Source organism: Ursus americanus, chromosome 9 (genome assembly GCF_024610735.1).
Source record: "Ursus americanus isolate L20-20 chromosome 9, mUrsAme1.1.p, whole genome shotgun sequence".
Classification (NCBI taxonomy): domain Eukaryota; kingdom Metazoa; phylum Chordata; class Mammalia; order Carnivora; family Ursidae; genus Ursus; species Ursus americanus.
The window spans coordinates 62,689,922-62,711,260 of NC_142135.1; the positions used below are offsets into that span (position 1 = coordinate 62,689,922).

At 43.8% G+C, this 21,339-nt stretch overlaps 1 protein-coding gene across 10 annotated transcripts in view; it reads right to left on the reverse strand.

The window, feature by feature from the left end:
* CSPP1 (centrosome and spindle pole associated protein 1) overlaps nt 1-21,339 on the reverse strand; it is a 381,696-nt gene that overhangs the window by 220,955 nt on the left and 139,402 nt on the right. For 9 of the 10 annotated variants that reach the window (XM_087864846.1, XM_087864853.1, XM_087864850.1 and 6 more), the window contains 2 exons: nt 20,338-20,384; nt 17,041-17,104 (listed from right to left, as the gene is read on the reverse strand). In XM_087864846.1, coding sequence (XP_087720972.1) covers nt 17,041-17,104; nt 20,338-20,384 — 111 coding nt within the window. Of the gene's footprint in view, nt 1-14,441; nt 15,074-17,040; nt 17,105-20,337; nt 20,385-21,339 lie in introns of those variants that run through there. The other variant, XM_087864851.1, reaches the window with a different exon arrangement.

Genomic DNA, 21,339 nt, shown 5'->3' on the forward strand with positions numbered 1-21,339 from the left:
AATAATGTCTATGAATTAAAAAAAAAAAAAAAAAGGAGGACACTAAACGGTAGATGCAGGAGGTTCAGAGCACACCAAGCATGATAAATACCAAAAAATCTGTACATAGGGGCATCTGGCTGGCTCAGTCAGAAGAGCGTGCGGCTCTTGATCTGGGAGTCAGGAGTTCAAGCCCCACGTTGGGTATAGAGATTACTTAAATTAGTAAATCAAGTGAAGCATAAAATCTATACATAGGCATATCAAAAACTGCAGGAAATGAAGGAAACAACAAAAAGGGAAAAAGGATCCACTGGGAAAAACCACCTGACATACACAGAAATACAGATGAGACTACAAAGAAACTTCCCTTTAGAAACCGTACAACCAAGGAGTGGAGTGGAATAAAAAAGCCACCAAATTAAGAATCTGTCGCCTCTGAAGTTATCCCTCCAAAGTTAAAGAGAAATGACGACAATCACAGATCAAAAATTGTGGAATTTGTTGCTGACACCCCTGCCATGCAAACTATAAAAAACTTTCTTCGGGGCAAAGGAAAATGATACAGGCCACCTCCACCGAGATACACCTGCTTCCTGGAAGACATGGATTTAATGTGGAAAACAGGCTCCAGCGGACATCCATGAAAATATCAGACCCTGCCAGTCCTTTTTTTTTTTTTTCTTGTGTGTTGTTACAACTGAAAGTCTACTCTCTTGGTTGGTATCTCTGGGGACACCCTTCAGTGTGGTGCGCTTGCACCCCACCCCTCCCACACCAATAAAAGACAAAGACAGAGGAAGCTTCAGAGGGAGGAGATCTCTGGGACCAGGCTTCTGTGAATGGTGGGGGTGAGGGGGGGGATGAGGCTCAGCCAGGGACGGGTCCCCCTGTGCCTAACACCCATGCAGAGGAAAATGGCATGGCCCTGCTATGACCCTCTAGGTGTGCTATAGGACCAGGTGGGCTGACAGAGGCCCCAGCTCCAGGCTGTGCATCTATTCCCCCCATGCACTGTGTAAGTAGTTTCTTTTTCTGTCCATGCAATGAGCAAAGGAAGAGGAGGGTCTGCTAGAACTCAGGTGCCCCTCCCCCACCCCAACTGATGTCAGCCCCTCTGGCCAGACACTGGTGTGTGTTGGAGACGGAACCCTCCTTGGGGTTCCAAGCAATTATTTGTGGCCCACAAGACACTGGTGATTGGAGACAGAGCCACGAGGCCCTTTGGAGCCAGCTGGTGGCCATGGAAATGTCTCTCCAGCCAGTTCTAGAGCAGCTGTGGGCTGCCCTGTTGGTGATACACGAAAGTGTGCCACACATGCCACGAGTCTCTGAGTTTCGCTGGGAGATCCTGGTGTGCACTGCAGTGGTGATAGTCCTAGTAAAGAGCGGACGCAGCTTAAGAAGACGAAGGGGGCAGTGTGCCCAGGGTGAAGTCTCTGAGAGAGGCGTGCAGGAGACAGGTGCAGAGACACAAGCCTGTGAAGCTGTCGCATCTCCTGTGCAGAAGGCCAGTCCTCTCCCACTACAGATTCTCGCTCTGGAGGTCCTGAACAAAACTCACAGCTATTTCTCAGTGAAAGACGCTGCCCAACTGCTGAAGGGAATTGGGGAAAGCCCGCCTAATAGCCCTTCCCCGCCGACTGATGAAAATCCCATCTCCAGAGCATCACAGGAAGATGGAGAACCGCCCGCGAGGAAAATAACGGAAGGCTCCAATGCCAGCCCCGATGTTCAGGGAAGTCAAGGCCCGCGGGCCCAGGAGATCGGCAGTGGCGGGCAGAGAGAGCAGGAAGAGGCAGAGGAGGAAGGCAGGCCAGAGCTTCCCAGCCCAGGAGTGCAGCCGGCTGCGGGTGCGGACAGAAGCCAACTCCAGAGCCTAGGCCAGATCATGCTGAAGATGCTGCACGTGCTGGAGCTCGTTAGACATCAGCTGGATGGTGCGGGCTCCGAAGGACAGGGGAGGAGGGAGGCGGCTACTGGCCCCATCCACCCGTCAGCCCACTACCAGAATGGCTCCCCTCTCGGCGTCCACGTCCCTGTGCCCTCGGGCGGGGGCCCAGAGAAAAAAGGAAAGCTGTCCAGGGAACTGATGAAGCAAAACAAGATAACTGCAGAGCTCAGAAAACAAGTAGCAACCTACCAAGCTGAGGAATTAAGTTTGCGACTTCAAAACACCCTCCTGGACAGTGAGATTAACAAGGTCCGGCAGCAGCTCAAAGTACAGCCTGAGACGTGGGAAGAGCACATCCTGCAACTGGAGAGAAAGCTGGTGGAGGAGCAAACCCTCCGCCTGGAAGTGGAGAACGAACTGATCGAGATACGCAGGAAGGCCGATGAGGCCAATTGGAACTTCAGCCTCTACAGGAAGATGGCTGAGGACCTGAGCAAGGAAAGGGAGAAGATCTGCTCCTTGCACGAACGGGACATCCTCGTGTATGAGAAGAGGAGTGACCAGAGCCAGAAGGCTGCTTGGAGGGCCGAGAGGGAGCTCAGAAAGCTGAGGGAAGAAAACCGTTGGCCGGTGCAGAATCTGGTCAACTTGGGGCCCAGGGTCCAGCCTGTCCCATGGGGGCCTCCTGCTCCTGTTCTGAGCACAGCCCCCAGACGCCCTCAAGGGCCAGGGGCTCTCCTGAATCCCCAGAGGCCCCAGCAGGGAGCAAGGGTGTGCCCGGAGGGCTCAAGGGCCTCGGGTCCCCTGCAGGTCTGACTCAGCTTCCCAGCAGCCACCAAGGTCCGCAACCAGAGCACAGCAGCTGTTGTGCCTCCCCCTTAAGCCATACCCACTGCTCCTTTTAGTTTAAACCCACCCTAGTATTGAACTGATGCTACATAGTTCTTAGTGAAGTTCCCTATAGCCCTAGGAGAGATAGTATTACTCAATGTTTGTTAAACATAAAAAATAAAATAAAAATACCAAATTGCTGATACTACTGCTGAGAGTTGATTTTATTAAGGGACTATATGCCAAGCACTCCGTTACGTCTTTTACATGGATTATGTCATTTAATTTTCCCAATAACCCAGTGTGTCACACATTACTGAGCTTCAGAGAGGTTAAATAACTTGCCCCAAGACCGCACAGGTAGTAAATTTCAGAGCTGGCATTCCAACCCAGGGCTGTCTAACTACTGACTGGTGTGCAAGTAACTAATACTATTTCTTTCTCCCTTTCCTTTCCTTTCATTTCCTTTCCTTTTCTTTCTTTTCCTTCCTTCCTTTCTTTCTTTCATTCTTTCATTCTTTCTTTCTTTCTCTTTCTTTCTTTTTCATCCTTCCTTCCTTCCTTCCTTCCTTCCTTCCTTCGAGAGACAGAGAGAGAGAGAGAGAGAATGCACACACACATGCAAGCGAGGGAGGGACAGAGAGAGAGAATCCTAGGCAGGTTTCCCACTGAGTGCAGAGCAGGACGCTTGGCTCGATCTCGCAAGCCTGAGATCGTGTCCAGAACCAAAATCAAGAGTCGCATGCGTAACTGACTGATCCACCCAGGTGTCCAGAACCAAAATCAAGAGTCGCATGCGTAACTGACTGATCCACCCAGGGACTTCTATGCAAGTAACTTCTATGCAATTTGCTTGTAAGGATCCCAGAAGGGCTTGATAAATTTTCTCCTAGTTCACATTTGAGTAAGGATGCAAATATTATAGTGGTAGCTAGCTGTGGGCAAAAGTCCCACCAAAGTATGGTGGGCAGGCTCTAAGGGGTCTCCAATGATTCCCAGCTTTGGTACACATACACTTGTGTAATGCCCCCTACCCCTTGAATATGGTCTGGAAGTACTGACTCACTTCTAAGGGCAGGATATAGCAAAAGTGATAGGATGTCACTTCGGAGGTTAGTTTACAAAGAAACCGGCTTCCATCTTGGGCCTGGTCTGTCTCCCTTCCCCCGTGATCAGCTCTGAGGGAAGCCAGGTGCTTGTCGTGAATTGTATCCTGGAGAGGCCCATGTGGCAAGGAACGAATGTCTCTTGCTTACAGCGATGGAGGACCTCTGGCTGCTAACAGCCGCCTGAGTGAGCTCAAGAGCAGATTCCCCCCCGCCCCCTCCCCACACAAGCCTGGAGATGACTGAAGATCCAGCTGACATCTTGAGCGCGACCTTGTGCGAGATCCTGAGCCAGAGGTACCTGGCGAGTCACACCTGGATGGCTGGCCCACGGAAACTATCTCAGGTTATAAATGTTGTTTTAGGCTGTTCTGTTTGGGGAAAGCATTCAAGAAAGAGAAAACAAATATGTGAAGCCACACTTTTGGCTTCTGACCCACCCCCTCTCCTGGGGTTGAAATTCCAGGGAAATCAAGAGATGGTAGAAACTACTGACAGATTAGGGTAAAAAAAATGTAAGAAAGAGGACCTCTGTTCCGTTCACCATGTGTCTCTCTGAGAGGACATCACCTTACTTGACCCTCACACGCCAATATGTGGCCAATGTAGGGGACGACTGGCAGTGTGGCATGAGTCAGCTGAGAGCCTGGAATGGAAGGCTATCTGGATTGTTTCCAGGTTTTGGCTATTATAAAGGGGCTCTAAACATTTATGTATAGGTGTCTGAGCGAACATAAGTTTTGATTTCTCTAGAACAAATTGCAAGAGTGCGATTACTGGGTCATATGGTAGTTGCAGATCTAGTTTTTAAAGAAACTGTGTGGAAGTGTTGAATCACTATACTGTACATCTGAAATTAATAGTACACTGGATGTTAAGTGGAATTTATAGAAAAGATTTAAAAAATAAAAGAAACTGTTAACTGTTTTCAAGATTAGCTCTACCATTTTACATTCCCACCAGCAACGCAGGAGTGATCCAGTTATTCCACATCCTCCCTTGCTTTTGGTGGCGGGGTCTCTCTCATACATTTTATTTTAGTCATTCTGATAGGTATGTGTGACAGCTCATTGTAATTTTAATTTGAATTGCCCTCATAGCAACTTTTTAGGTGCTTTCCATCTGCATACTCTTTGGTTAAGTGTTTAGGTCTTTTGCCCATTTTTTTAAATTTTCTTTTGACTAGATTGCTTGCTTGTTGTGGGGTCAAACTTTGAGTTTATATACTTCAAATAGGAGCCTTTATCAGATATGTGGTTTGCATATATTTTTTTCCCAGTTTGTATCTTGTCTTTTTTGTCCTAAGGGTGTTTCACACAGTACAGATTCAGAATTTTGATTGTTTGATAATGCCCAATTAATCAATTTTTCCTTTATGGAAAATGATTTGATGTCAAACCTAAGGTTTTTTTACCTGGCTGTATTTTCTGCAAATTTTTTCCTAAACGTTATTATAATTTTACATTTAAGTCAGTGATTCATTTTGAGTTAATTTAAAATATATATAAATATATTTTGAGAGTGGGAGCACACACGTGATCAGGGAGAGGGGTGAAGGGAGAAGGGGAGAGAGCAACCTCAAGCAGACTCCCCACTGAACTTAGAACCTGACTTAGTCGAGGACTGGGACATCATGACCTGAGCCAAAATCAAGAGCTAGCTGCCTAACCGGCTGAGCCATCCAGGCACCCTGAGTTAATTTTTGTATAAGGTATGAGACTCAGATTGTGGTTCTTTTGTGTGTGTGTGTGTGTGTGTGTGTGTGTGTGTATGGAAGTCCACTTGCTCCAGCACCATTTATTGAAAAGGCTTTCTCTTCACTATTGAATTGCTTTTCACCTTTGTCAAAACTCAGTTGGGCATATTTGCGTAGGTCTATTTCTGGGTCCTTCGTTCTGTCCCATTTATCTGTCTTTACTGTGTTCCATTTGCCTCTCCCTTCACCAACACCACACACTTTCGATTACTGTAGCTATATATCTTGAAATTGGGTAGAATGGTTCTTTTGGTTTTATTTCCTAGTCTTTTTCTAGGTTCTTAAGGTGAGAGCTTGTTGTTTTGAACCTTTTTTTTTTAGAGAGGGAGAGAGAAATAGAGATGGGGGGAGAGAAGGAGGGAGTAGGTGCGAAGGGAGAGGGAGATTAAGCAGCCCCCATGCCGTGCACCAGCACAATGTGGGCTCAGTCTCACAACCCTGGGGTCCATCATGACTCGAGTCAATACCACGAGTTGGACTAACTGACTGAGCCACCCAGGCGCCCCTCCTCCTTTCTAATGTATGCATTTAGTGCTCTAAACCTTGCTATCCATTGATTTAGCTGTGTCCCACAGATTTTAGTATGTTGTAGTTTCATTTTCATTCAGTTCGATGTATTGGGATTTTATCTTTGATCCATGGATAAAGTAGACTGTGTATGGATATTTGTTATCTTTCTCCTTTCAATATGTAGTTTGAATTTTTTAAATATTTTTAAAAATTTTTAAATTTTAATTCCTATAAGTTAATATGTAGTGTTATATTCATTTCAGGTATATAATATAGTGATTCAATGGTTCTTTTTTTTCAAATGTTAAATTCTAGTTAAATATCCTGTAATACTGGTTTCAGGAATAGAATTCAGTGATTCATCACTTAAATATAACACCTAGTGCTCATCACAACAAGTGCCCTCCTTAATACTCATCACCCATTTAGCCCCCCCAAACCTCCCTCTAGTTTGTTTACATCGTCGTCAGAGACCATGGTTCTGTGGGATTTTTTCTTTTCTCTTCTTTTCTATTGTTTTCTTCCTTTCTCTCTTTTTTCTTTCCTTTCTCTCTCTCTCTTTCTTATTCATTCATTCATTCATTCATTCATTCATTCATTCATTCATTTGCTGAGGTCTGTTTTTTGGCCCAGAATATACAGAACATAGGCCCTTGAAAATAATGTGCATTGTGCTGTTGTTGGGCAGAGTGATTTATAAATGTGGTTTAGGTCCTGTTGGTTCATGGTGGTGTTAAGTTCATATCCTTGTTGATTTTCGAACGATTCTCTGTACATTGGTTACGTAAAAACACCAAATTGCTGGGCGAATTCAGTCACAAGGGTGGGGAGGGTGTGGGGGTGGGGTGGGAGTGGTCACATCTTTGTGAGTTTACTCCAGGAGCCCTACCAGGTTCTCTCAGTGAAGAGCTGAGACAAATCAGATCATAAGGGTATGCTTTGAGCAAGAAAAGAAAAAGCAACAGTTCTGAAATTCACCAGAGTACCGTGTTCTTCTTAACAAGGCCTGCCCTCAGGGGAAACTAGTTAAACCTGAGCCTAATCTACTGGGATTTTACCAGAACATAACTGACCTGGGAAAGAGGAACACCCCACGCTGCGGAACCCCCCCCCCCCCCAGCCCCAGCAAGTTCTCCTCTCCTGCCTGAGGGGAAGGACTGGGCGCACGCAGGAGGTCACAACCTTGGGGCTCAGGGGCACTGGAGACAGACTAATTGGACTAAGGATGCCCCTGCCACACACCCACCACCCGCGATAGGCCTGTCACTGAAGGTAGTGCCCTGTACCCGGCACAGCATGATCATGTCTGGCTCACAACTAAAAATTATAAGGCATGCTAAGAGGGTAAAAAACAGTTTTCAGAGACACAGCAAACATGAGGACCAGTTTCAGACATGGTGTAGATGTTGGAATTATGAGACTACGATATTAAACAAAGATAATTAATATGCTAAGGTTTCTAGTGGATAAAGAAGACAGCATACCAAAACAGATCTGCAATGTGAGAGTTGGGAATTCTAGGACAGAATGAAAAATTGCTAAAATAAAAAACTTCATGTAACAATGTGATTGGAGGAAATAATGTCTATGAATTAAAAAAAAAAAAAAAAGGAGGACACTAAACGGTAGATGCAGGAGGTTCAGAGCACACCAAGCATGATAAATACCAAAAAATCTGTACATAGGGGCATCTGGCTGGCTCAGTCAGAAGAGCGTGCGGCTCTTGATCTGGGAGTCATGAGTTCAAGCCCCACGTTGGGTATAGAGATTACTTAAATTAGTAAATCAAGTGAAGCATAAAATCTATACATAGGCATATCAAAAACTGCAGGAAATGAAGGAAACAACAAAAAGGGAAAAAGGATCCACTGGGAAAAACCACCTGACATACACAGAAATACAGATGAGACTACAAAGAAACTTCCCTTTAGAAACCGTACAACCAAGGAGTGGAGTGGAATAAAAAAGCCACCAAATTAAGAATCTGTCGCCTCTGAAGTTATCCCTCCAAAGTTAAAGAGAAATGACGACAATCACAGATCAAAAATTGTGGAATTTGTTGCTGACACCCCTGCCATGCAAACTATAAAAAACTTTCTTCGGGGCAAAGGAAAATGATACAGGTCACCTCCACCGAGATACACCTGCTTCCTGGAAGACATGGATTTAATGTGGAAAACAGGCTCCAGCGGACATCCATGAAAATATCAGACCCTGCCAGTCCTTTTTTTTTTTTTTCTTGTGTGTTGTTACAACTGAAAGTCTACTCTCTTGGTTGGTATCTCTGGGGACACCCTTCAGTGTGGTGCGCTTGCACCCCACCCCTCCCACACCAATAAAAGACAAAGACAGAGGAAGCTTCAGAGGGAGGAGATCTCTGGGACCAGGCTTCTGTGAATGGTGGGTGTGGGGGGGGGGGATGAGGCTCAGCCAGGGACGGGTCCCCCTGTGCCTAACACCCATGCAGAGGAAAATGGCATGGCCCTGCTATGACCCTCTAGGTGTGCTATAGGACCAGGTGGGCTGACAGAGGCCCCAGCTCCAGGCTGTGCATCTATTCCCCCCATGCACTGTGTAAGTACTTTCTTTTTCTGTCCATGCAATGAGCAAAGGAAGAGGAGGGTCTGCTAGAACTCAGGTGCCCCTCCCCCACCCCAACTGATGTCAGCCCCTCTGGCCAGACACTGGTGTATGTTGGAGACAGAACCCTCCTTGGGGTTCCAAGCACTTATTTGTGGCCCACAAGACACTGGTGATTGGAGACAGAGCCACGAGGCCCTTTGGAGCCAGCTGGTGGCCATGGAAATGTCTCTCCAGCCAGTTCTAGAGCAGCTGTGGGCTGCCCTGTTGGTGATACACGAAAGTGTGCCACACATGCCACGAGTCTCTGAGTTTCGCTGGGAGATCCTGGTGTGCACTGCAGTGGTGATAGTCCTAGTAAAGAGCGGACGCAGCTTAAGAAGACGAAGGGGGCAGTGTGCCCAGGGTGAAGTCTCTGAGAAAGGCGTGCAGGAGACAGGTGCAGAGACACAAGCCTGTGAAGCTGTCGCATCTCCTGTGCAGAAGGCCAGTCCTCTCCCACTACAGATTCTCGCTCTGGAGGTCCTGAACAAAACTCACAGCTATTTCTCAGTGAAAGACGCTGCCCAACTGCTGAAGGAAATTGGGGAAAGCCTGCCTAATAGCCCTTCCCCGCTGACTGATGAAAATCCCATCTCCAGAGCATCACAGGAAGATGGAGAACCGCCCGCGAGGAAAATAACGGAAGGCTCCAATGCCAGCCATGATCTTCAGGGAAGTCAAGTTCATTTTATCTTTTGTTTCTCTTTCTTTGGGGATGTGTTATGAAAAAGGTTGCTTTGGCCGATGTCGTAGAGGTTGTTGCCTATGTTCTCCTCTAGAATTTTGATGGATTCCTGTCTCACATCGAGGTCTTTCATCCATTTGGAGTTTATTTTTGTGTATGGTGTGAGAGAGTGGTCAAGTTTCATTCTTTTGCATGTAGCTGTCCAATTTTCCCAGCACCATTTATTGAAGAGACTTTTTCCCACCGGATGTTTTTTCCTGCTTTATCAAATATTAGTTGTCCAAAGAGCCGAGGGTCCATTTCTGGGCTCTCTATTCTGTTCCATTGGTCTATGTGTCTGTTTTTGTGCCAGTACCATGCTGTCTTTGTGATCACAGCTTTGTAGTACAGCTCGAAATCCGGCATTGTGATGCCCCCAGCTTCTATTTTCCTTTTCAACAGTTCCTTGGCGATTCGGGGCCTTTTCTGGTTCTACACATATTTAAGGGCTGTTTGTTCCCATTCTTTGAAAAACGTTCTCGGTATTTTGATCGGGATAGCACTGAAAGTGTAGATTGCTCTGGGTAGCATGGACATTTCAACTGTTAATTCCTCCGATCCATGAGCATGGAATATCTTTCCATCTTTTTATATCTTCTTCAATGTCTTTCAAGGATGATTTATAGTTTCTAGAATATAGGTCCTTTACGTCTCTGGTTAATTCCAAGGTAACGTATGGTTTTTGGTGCTATTGTAAATGAGATGGATTCCCTAATTTCTCTTTCTTTGGTCTCGTTATTTGTGTACAGAAATGCAACTGATTTCTGAGCATTGATTTTGTATCCCGCCACGTTACTGAATTGCTCTATAACTTCTAATAGTTTGGGAGTGGCTTCTTTTGGGTTTTCCATATAGAGTATCATGTCGTCTGCGAAGAGAGATATTTTGACTTCTTCTTTGCCGATTTGAATACCTTTGATCCCTTTTTGTCGTCTGATTGCTGTTGCAAGGACTTCTAGTACTATGTTGAATAATAGTGGCAAGAGTGGGCATCCTTGTGGAGTTCCTGATCTTAAGGGAAAGGCTTCCAGCTTTTCCCCATTGAGAATAATATTTGCAGTAGGCTTTTCATAGATGGCTTTTATGAGATTGAGAAATGTACCTTCTATTCCAACACTCTGAAGGGTTTTAATCAGGAAAGGATGCTGTATTTTGTCAAATGCTTTTTCGGCATCGATTGAGAGGACCATATGGTTCCTGAGTCTTTTCTTGTTGATATGATGTATCACGCTGATTGATTTGCGAATATTGAACCATGCTTGCATCCCAGGTATGAATCCCACTTGATCGTGATGGATAATCCTTTTAATGTAGTGTTGGATTCTATTAGCAAGTATCTTGTTGAGGATTTTGGCGTCCATATTCATGAGGGAGATCGGTCTGTAATTCTCCTTTTTGAGGGGGTCTTTGCCTGGTTTGGGGGTCAAGGTAATATTGGCCTCATAGAATGAGTTTGGTAGCTTTCCTTCTGTTTCTATTTTTTGAAATAGCTTTAGGAGAATAGGTATTATTTCTTCTTTGAATGTTTGGTAGAATTCCCCAGGAAAACCATCCAGGCCTGGAGTTTTGTTATTTGGAGGGTTGTTTATCACTGACTCAATTTCTTCATAATTAATTGGCCTGTTTAAGAAATCAGTTTCTTCCGGTTTCAATCTTGGTAGTTTATAGGATTCCAGGAAGTATTTCATCTCTTCTAGATTGCTTAGTTTATTGGCATACAGCTGTTGATAAAAATTTCTAATAATCCTTCTAATTTCAATGGTGTTTGTCGTGACCTCTCCTTTTTCATTCATAATTGTAATAATCTTAGTCCTTTCTCTTTTCTTTTGGATAATTGTTGCCAGTGGTCTGTTAATTTTATTGATTCTCTCAAAGAACCAGCTTCTAGTCCTGTTGATCTGCTCTACTGTACTTCTGGTTTCTGCTTGATTGATTTCAGCTCTAATTTTGGTCAACTGCTTCCTCGTGCGTGGATTAGGCCTGTCCCTCTGTTGCTGTTCCAGCTTCTTGAGGTGAGAATATAAAAACTGCATTTTAGATTTTTCTATTCTTTTGAGTGAGGCTTGGATGGCTATTCTTTTGAGTGAGGCTTGGATGGCTAAGTCCCCCTTAGGACTGCCTTTGCAGTATCCCATAGGTTTTGGACTGCTGTATTTTTATTCTCATTGGTCTCCATAAACTGTTTAATTTGATTTTTGATTTCCTGGTTTATCGAGTCATTCCTGAGCAGGATGGTTCTTAGTCTCCAAGTGTTTGAGTTTCTTCCAAATTTTTCCTTGTGCTTGTGTTCCAATTTCAGAGCGTTGTGGTCTGAGAATATGCAGCGGATAATTTCAATCTTCTGGTATTGGTTGAGACCTGTTTTGTGTCCCAGAACATGGTCTATTCTTGAGAATGTTCCATGGGCATTAGAATAGAATGAGTATTCTTTGGTTCTGGGGTGTAGTGTTCTATATATATCTAAGAGGTCCAACTCGTCGAGTATGGCATTCAAAGCCTTTGATTCTTTGCTTAGTTTTTGCCAGGGTGTTCTATTTCTGATAGTGGAGTGTTGAGGTCCCCTACTATTAATGTATTTTTATTTATATGTCTCTTTATTCTGGTTAAGAGTTGGCTTGTGTATCTTGCTGCTCCCCTGTTGGGGGCATATATATTTATAATTGTCATATCCACTTGTTGAATACTTCCTTTAAGAATAATATAGTGCCCTTCTGCGTCTCTAACTATAGTCTGCAGTTTAAAATCCAATTTATCTGATATGAGAATTGCTACCCCAGCTTTCTTTTGAGGTCCATTTGTGTGAAAGATGGTACTCCATCCCCTTACTCTCAGTCTGAATGCACCTTTGGGTTCGAAATGAGTCTCTTGTAGACAGCAAATGGATGGGTCATTTCTTTTTATCCAATCTGCAACCCTGTGGCATTTTAAGGAAGAATTTAAGCCATTAATATTAAGACTGAGTACTGAGAGATATGCTTTTAATGATGCCATGTTGTCAGTAAAGTCTTTGTTTGTATTGGCTGTGACTTTCTGTTCTGTATCACTCTTGGGGCCTTTCTACTTTTATAGAACTCCCCGTAATATCTCCTGTAGGGCTGGTTTCATGGTTACGAAATTGGTTAGTGACTGGTGATTCTGAAATGTCTTTATTTCTCCATCAATTCTGAATGACAGCCTTGCTGGATAAAGGATCCTTGGCTGCATGTTTTTCTCTGAAAGAGCTTTAAAAATGCTCCCCCAACCCTTTCTCTCATTCCAGGTCTGTGTAGACAGGTCTGACGTAATTCTGATGCCTTTGCCTTGGTACGTGAGAAATTTCTTTGCCCTGGCCGCTTTCAGTACTGTATCCTTGGATCTAATATTTGCGAATTGCACTATGACGTGACGTGGCGTAGGTTTGTTGTGGTTGAGCTTGGGAGGGGTCCTCTCTGCCTCTTGGACACGAATGTTTGTTTCCCTCGCTAGATTAGGGAAGTTTTCAGCTACAATTTGTTCAAATATCTCTTCTAGACCTCTGTTTTTCTCCACCCCCTCGGGGATGCCGATGATTCTAACATTGGATCGTTTCATTGAGTCAGTAATCTCCGGTAACCTACATTCGTGGGAGTGGATTTTTTTAAGACCATCTTCTATTTTCATTTTTTCCCCTATTAACCCATCCTCCAATTCACTAACCCGTTCCTCTGCTTCTGTGACCCTGGCCATCAGAGCCTCTAGTTTTGCCTGCATTTGGCTCATAGAATTTTTAATTTCTGTCAGATTCGCTCTCATTTCTGTCCTTAGGGATTCTATATTCTCGGTAACCTTTTCGTTAATAGTTTTTTCAATGCTACTCATCATTTTGACCATCGTTACTCTGAATTCCATTTCTGATACTTTGGTTACATCCATATCCATTATTTCTGTGGCAGAGGCCACAGATTGTCTTTTCTTTGCTGGGGGGGGGGGGGGCTTCTCCTTCTTGTCATTCTGATGAAGAGAGGTTGCGGGGTTGTCCAGAGCCCAAATTATTGACTGGGTCCCAGGCCGTGCCCCTTGTTTTATAGGGATCTTAGGGATGTGGGCTTCTTCTTTAAAGATTTTATTTATTTATTTATATGGCAGCCAACCAGCGAGAGAGGGAACACAGCAGGGGAGTGGGAGAGGAAGAAGCAGGCTCCCAGCGGAGGAGCCCGATGAGGGACTCTTTTCCGGAACGCCGGGATCACGCCCTAAGCCGGAGACAGGCGCTCAATGACTGCGCCACCCAGGCACCCGGGTTGTGGGCTTCTTGATTTTTCAGCCTGCCTTCTGGGGGAGGGGCCTGCCGCGCCGATACTCAGGCAACCCTGTTTGGGTAGAGTCTCGGCGTCCCCTGCAAGGGGGGCTGGGGATGGGCACTCCCTGAGCCGGTATTTCCAGGCTTTTGTTCTCTGGCGGCTTTCCCTGGCGGTTTGCTGTGCCTCTTCTGAGAGTCAGAGCAGCAGCGGCGGAATTTCAGCCTCTGTCACAGAACAGAGGGATTGAGGCCCATTCTCTACTAATGTTCTGGCCACTTTAACTCTGTTTCTGTTGGTGCTGCTCAACCCTGCAGCGTCCCGGGATGTGCGCCCCACACCCGGCGTCCCAGCCCTCACTTCCAGGGCCGGCGCGTCTCTGTCCTTTGTGTTTCTAATGCCGCCAGCCACCGGCCGCCAGCCGCCAGCCGCCCCGCGCGAGCTCCGGAAGCTCCCGGTCTCAGTCTGGATCCAGTGAGCGCACCGGGATTCCGGGGTTCCGCGAGATGCCTGGTGGCGCGCGCACCCGGCTCACGGTCTCAGTCTGCTGTTTTGCGGGTGCCGTCCGCGAGCCCCGCCCGCTCCCCCGTGCAAGTGGCTACCGCTTCCCGGCGCCCGAACGCGGCGGCTCCCTCCCCCTTCCGTTTATCTTCCGATATCTGTGCACAGTTTCATGGCTCCCCGCTTCGTACCTCAATACTCAGCGCTGGAGATGTTCACTTGTAGAGATCCAGATGCATCATCCTGCGTCTCAGGCTGGTTCCGTGGTTGTTTAGGCTGGTCTGGTACCTATCCAGCTCGACTCGGAGGACCGGCTGAAAAAGGTGTCTCCTACTCCTCCGCCATCTGAAGTCCTCTCCGTCTTCCCTATATTTATGACCTCTTGTCAATTCTTTGGATTTTGGTATCAGCCTCTCTGCCGATTTCCTGGCTCTTGGTCTTGTGGTCCCTGGGCACAGCTCTGACTTTTGTGTTTTAATCTGGTATCCTGCAACTGTACTGTAACCACTTATTATTAGTACCAGGGTTTCTTTTATTGATCAGATTTCCTACAATCACGTCATCTGTGCACAAAGACAGTATTATTTCTCCCTTCCCAATCTGTATACCTCCTTTTCTTGACTTAGCACATCAGCTAGTACTTCCATAATAATGTTGAGCAGTGGTGAGAAGAGACATCTTTGCCTTGTTCCTGGTCTTTATAGGAAAGTTTCTGTCTGCTCATCATTAAATATGATGTGGGCTGCAGGGGTTTTGTAGATGTTCTCTATCAAGCTGAGGATGCTCCTTTACAGTCCTATTTGCTGAGAGTTATCATGAGTAGGTGGGTGTTGGATTTTGCTCAGTGCCTTTCTGCATCTACTTATAATGATCATGTGATTTTTCTTCTTTAGCCTGTTGATAACGATGATTACATTTTTGATTAATTTTATTAACTGAATGTAAACCAGCTTTGCATACCTGAGATAAATCCCACTTGGTTGTAACATTTCTCTTCACATGTCGTTGAATTCAATTTGCTAATATTTTGCTGAGAATTTTTGCATCTATGTTCAGGAGCGGTATTGGTATGTAGTTTTCTTGTGTTCTTCTTTGGTTTTGGTATTAGGGTAATGCTGGACACACAGAATGTGTCCTCCTGCTTCCATTTTTTGGAAGAGGTTGTAGAGAATTGATAGAATTCTTCCCTAAATGTTTGGCAGAATCCACCAGGGAAGCTATCTGGACCTGGTGCTTTCTGTTTTAGAAACTTATTATTGATGAATTTCTTTCTTTAATGTCTATAGTTCATTCGTGTTTTTTCCAGCTTAATTTGTTACAGACATAAAACATTGTGTAAGTTTAAGGTGTACATGTGATGATCTGAGACCACGTATATAGCTGACCCTTGAACAATGCAGGGCCCCTGCACACTCAAAAATCTGCATATACTTTTTGATTCCTCAAAAACTTTACTTGATCGGAACCCTTACTGATAAACAGTCGATTAACACATACTGTATATGTTACATAGATATTATACATATATTCTTACAATAAAGGAAGCAAGGGAAAATGTTACTGAGAAAATACATTTACTACACTGTATTTACTGGAAAAAAATCCACTTCTAATTAGATCCACACAGTTCAAACCCATGTTGCTCACAGGTCAATCACATATTGCAAAACGTTTTTGACAATAAGGCTAGTTAAAACACATCCTTCGCCTCCTTCACAGAATTACCATTTTGTTGTTTTCGGTGAGGACATTAAAACTCTATGCTCATAGCAACTTTCATGTATACAGTATAGTACTGTTAACTATAGTCAATGTGCTATAAATTTAGATACTCAGAACTTTCTCACCTAGGTTATCACACACACAAAAGCCTTACCCACATTCATTAGAACAGTGCTAACAGTCATGACTATGGTATATTTGTGGGATATCAGAAAGGTTGCTGTATCTTTGGTCTAGTATAATGAAATAGTCCAAGACACCACCCTGAGTGCCCCAAACTGGCTTAACTGTTAGCAGGAACAGGTCACATTTCCCTGATGCCTCCATAGACTACCTCCCTATACCTATGTCCTCCTGGTTTCTCTATCTTTACTCTCCACAATATGACATCCTGGAAAAGAAAAACTCGTTTAAAAAAAAAAATTATAGGCTAGTTTGGAATTTTCATCTTATGAAATACAACTAATATGGAGGAGAGATAATTCCCTGATGCCCCTAAAACAGCAGAAATGCTTATGATCAGAGTACATAATTAAGTGTATATTACAGTAGTTAAGAAGATATGTAAAGGTACCGGGAGATATATTTTTTCTTAAGACTAAGAATATTCTTATGACCTTTTAAAATTGAAAGATTCACATGCAGTTTTAAGAAATCTTAGAGGTCCTTTGCACACTCTGCCCGGGTCGCCCCTGCGGTAATGTTTTACGAAAGAAGAGCAAGAGTTTCACACCCAGGATACTGATACTGATAAAATACCCTTGATCCTGACCCACTGATCTCTTAGCAGTATTCCATGGTGTGGGGGTACTACAGTTTAACTGTTCTCCCGTTGAAGGATATCTGGGCTGATTCCAGTTTTTGGCTATTAGAAGTAAAGCTGTTATGAAAATTTATGTACAGGTTTTTGTGTGAACCATTCCTATGACTTCCAAAGTTCATTTTAGTTATAAAGTTTTCAAAATCAGAAATAAGTCATATTTGATGATTATTTAGTAAAATAGAATATTCCCTTTCTACCACCTTGCAAAACAAAGAGTGAAGTACTAATTTTGTTAAGTATGGAAAAAAATACTTAAAAGAAATATAAATAATGCTTAATATTTAAATAACTAGATTGGTAAAATAAATATACTCACCAATGAAAGCACTATCAGATTCCAATAATGAAGTTTTCAAGAAATCATCAGAGTCCTCTCTGGGCTAAAAGAAACAACATAGATTAATGATTTTTATTAGTCCTATATGGAAAAACAACAAATTTGTACCAAGAGGCACAAGTCTCCACATTGTCTCCAAAATGAGCAAAAATGGATTCCAGGAGAGGTAGGACTGGCTGCTTGCCTCCTACACCAAATTCCAACGCCCAAAAAATATAGGAAAGACCCGTTTTATTAAGGGTCACAATACTGCTGATGAAAACAGAGTATGAAGCAATGAACCCAATTAAACATTAAAAGTCTTTAAACTGGGACTTCTGGGTGGCTCAGTCAGTTAAGCGTCCGCCTTCGGCTCAGGTCATGATTCCAGGGTCCCGGGATCGAGTCCCACATCGGGCTCCCTGCTCAGTGGGGAGCCTGCTTCTTCCCTCTGCCTGCCGCTCCTCCTACTTGTTCTCTCTCTGACAAATAAATAAAATCTTGGAAAAAAAATAAATAAAAAACAAAAGTCTTTAAACCATTGCCAAGATTCATTCATTCTTTCAATAAATCTGTAGAGTGCACTTACTATTATTTCTTCCATGCCAGGAACAAAGATGAGTAAGAGTTTCATGGGGGAGAAAAAGGGGCATGCCCTCAGACAATGACAGCCCTATGTGAAAGCAGCTGTCACAAAGGTATAGCACAGATACAGAGGGAACACAAGAGTAAGGGTAGAAATAACACTAGGATTGCGCTTATAATGAGCTCTCAAATAAGGGGTTAACAGATTTACACATAGAGAGTAATATCACCTTATACGTTGGAAGGAGCCTAAAGTCACCTACCACCACTTCCCCCACCAGATATCTAGGATGTGCTAGAACAATCCCCTGAAGAGCTATCCATTAATTTCTAAATACATTCCACTAATACATAGCATTATCCGAAAGTTCTTCCCTTTCACTGAATTCTTCCATATATTGCATTTAACTTTCCTTTTTAATTTAACCCCTATTGATTCTACTTTTGCTTTTTAGCATGAACAACATCTAATATATACCCAATGGTCTGACCCAGGTGTTCCCAGCACTGCATACTGCCCAACCTCTCTTCCTCATCAGAGTCCTTCACATAATGAAAAGTAATCCAAGTCCATGTAAACTCTATCTTCTCCATGACAACCTGCCCCACTTTCATTTGTGTTTTTTATACAATCCAGTTTCTAGGAAGATGAAGAGCCCCAAATTTATTAGCTTTTTGGTAACAGCCATGATAAGCCGTTGGCTTATGCTGAGTTTCTACTCAGGAAAATACGGTGTTACTAATCCAGGATTTTAACCAAAATCCCAGCTGTTAAATTTCAGTATCTTTTCCCTAGGAAATGTGGCTGCCACATACAGAGAAACCTACTGACCGGCAGAGAGTGCAGGAATAGGTGTGGTATGGGGACGAGGACGAGCTCTCCGGACTAGCTTGATTTCAAGTCTGGGCTTTGCAGCTTACAGACTGCGTGATCACAGGCCCACAGTTTCCTCTTATGTCATATAGGGAAAGCAGACCTTGTTGTGTACTTGAGAGAAAGAAACACCAAGTACCTGGCACAGAGTGGTCACTCTGTAAATGGTAGCTATTAACAACATCATTATCACTTCAAATGAAGCACCATCAGCTACCGACTGGTAACCCTGGGCTACTGAAACAGCCAAGCCGAGCCTTACCTTTATAATCTGAAAATGCAATAATACTGTTACTATCATTCGTGTGTATGAAAATTATTTATTTCCAACGTCAATCTTTTCCCCTGAACTCATCTGTCTGCTACTTGCCAGTTCTAACTGTTTGTCTAACAGGCATCTCAAAACTTACCATGATTAAAACTAAGTTCCTAATCTTCCCCACCCCCAAATGTGTTTCTCCTGCTTTACCACCGCTGTCAACAGCAACTCCCAACCAAAACCCTTGAAGTCCACCTTTGACTCCTCATATCCCACAGCCAATACGTCGAAATACTATCAGGTCTCCTTTCAAAATAAATCCAGCCACTTCAGACCACTTCCACTGTTCCTGCCTGGGGCCTAATCACCTTATGTTTTACCTAGATTATAGCAGTAGCCCTGTCACTACTCTGCTGCAAAACTTTAGAAGCTTCTCAACACATTCACAGTAAAAGGCAAAACTCTGTGATGGGCTCAGAGGCTCCACAGTCCAGCCCGTCACCTCTCTACCCCATCTGCTCCCAACCCCCTGCTTGTGGCTCTCCAGCCTCCCCAGTCGGCTCCCTGTGTACACCAAGCCTACTCCTGCCCAGGGCTGCCGCCTAGAAGTTTCTTCCTCCAGCTGTGTCCCCTGATAATTCACATGGCCACCTCCCTGATGCCCTTAAATGTTACCTACTCGGTGAGGCCTTCCATGCCCATTGTATTTCACATTGTAAACCCTGTCACCCCAGGATACCCAGTATCCCCTTTCCAAGCTATCATTTCCCCCCGAGCCCCATGATTTAACATATTATATGTTTTTTTAAATTTGTTTATTATCTCTCCCTCTTACCAGAAAGTAAGCCCTTAGAGGGCAGGGATTTTTGTCCCTTTTGCTCACTCCAGTAACCCCAGCACCTAGGATTGTACCCGGTCCAAAGTATTCAATACTTATTGGTTGCATGAAAGTGGCTCACGTCTTCCCTTTATTCAGCCTTGGCACTGATGTCACCTCCTCAGGATAAGAGTGACGCCCTTACCTTGCTTACTTTCTTACAGGCCTCACCACTACTTATATTATAAACTCCTACTTCTGCTGCTAATGATGTTGAAAGCAAACACAAGGCACTCATGGACCAGGCCCCGTGCTAATATATTATCTCACTTAATCCCCACAACAACCCGAGCTATTTTTTATTCAATAAACATTTATACAGAAATTATGTGCTAGGCCTATCCCTAAGTGCCTTGCAAATAATTCTTATAGCCACCCTCAGAGGTAAGTAATATTATCCCATTTTGCAGATAAGAAAGCTAAGGCACAGAAAGATTAAATACTTTGCCTGAAGTCACGCAGCTAAAAACAGACCAACCTGAACAGCCTCTCAAGTCCTGTAATCACAATATACTTCCTCTAACAATATGTTTTCTCTCTACACATTCCACTAATATAGCTCTACCTACCCACGACATGGCTGAGACAAGATTTAAATTCTTTCTTAATTCAACATTCAAAACTGGATTACTCACTTACCATATTCCTAAAAATCTTTTATCCCCCAAAAACTAGCTTGAAAAATTGTAACTGGTTCCTTACCATTCTGCGGTCCCGTACTTTAGCACTTGGGATGGCATCCAGGTTCACTGCCGTTAATGGAGAAAAAAACATTTAAAAATAAAAACTTTTAGAATATCTTTTGTGACTAGCTCTCTATTATAAATTCTTTTTCAAATATCACATTTTAGAATGTTAAGATATTAATAAATATAACTAACTCAGCATCCATTCTAGTTGAATAAAAAAGTAAGAATCATTGTGAGCTTAAAACTGATGTCTGCAGAAAAAGAAAATAATGTAGGACTCTTCACCAGCTTCACTCGTATTTCTACAATCTGGGCAAAAAATTGCTGAGTGGAGTTAAACACAGGCTCCTCACATGGAATTAGTTCAGCTTCAGGCACCTGGTTCCACAGAGATTCTGGAACAAGTATCCCAAAGACCCCTCTTTGATTTGACCAGTGTTCCTATGTGTTCCTCTGAGAAGTGCATTTTGTCCTTTAGAGACTGCCTTTGGGAATAAATAGGCTAACAGTGAATGACAGCCTGTATTCCTTCTTAGAATATTTTATACCACGTTTGTGATTGTTTTATAGTTAAACTACATTCTTATGAATTCAGTCATCATAGTGTTTACTGGAAACTGGCTGGTGGCTGCTGTGGAGATGGTTACCCTCGGTGCCAAAATGCATCTGCATCCACCCACCTGGGACTACTTTTGGGTTAATCAGCCTAATATGCCAAGACCATACCAGATCACATCATCAGCTGGGTCTCCCAAGGAAGAATTCCACCAAAATGCTTATAAAGGTTGAAGAATGTACTAGCTTCTCTGATGACGTGCCTACTATTTATCACAGAATTTGGGTTACTCTGCTGTCAGAGGGTGATCTATGAGACCATTGTGAAAAGTTCTGTTCAAGATGGAGAAAAGATTCCCTATATCAATCTTTATCAAAGTCTTGACCTCGGCCTGAAATGGTACACAACTTACTCCTGTGATAATGTTTCATGGTCAAAAAAGGTTCCTCAGATCCTGCA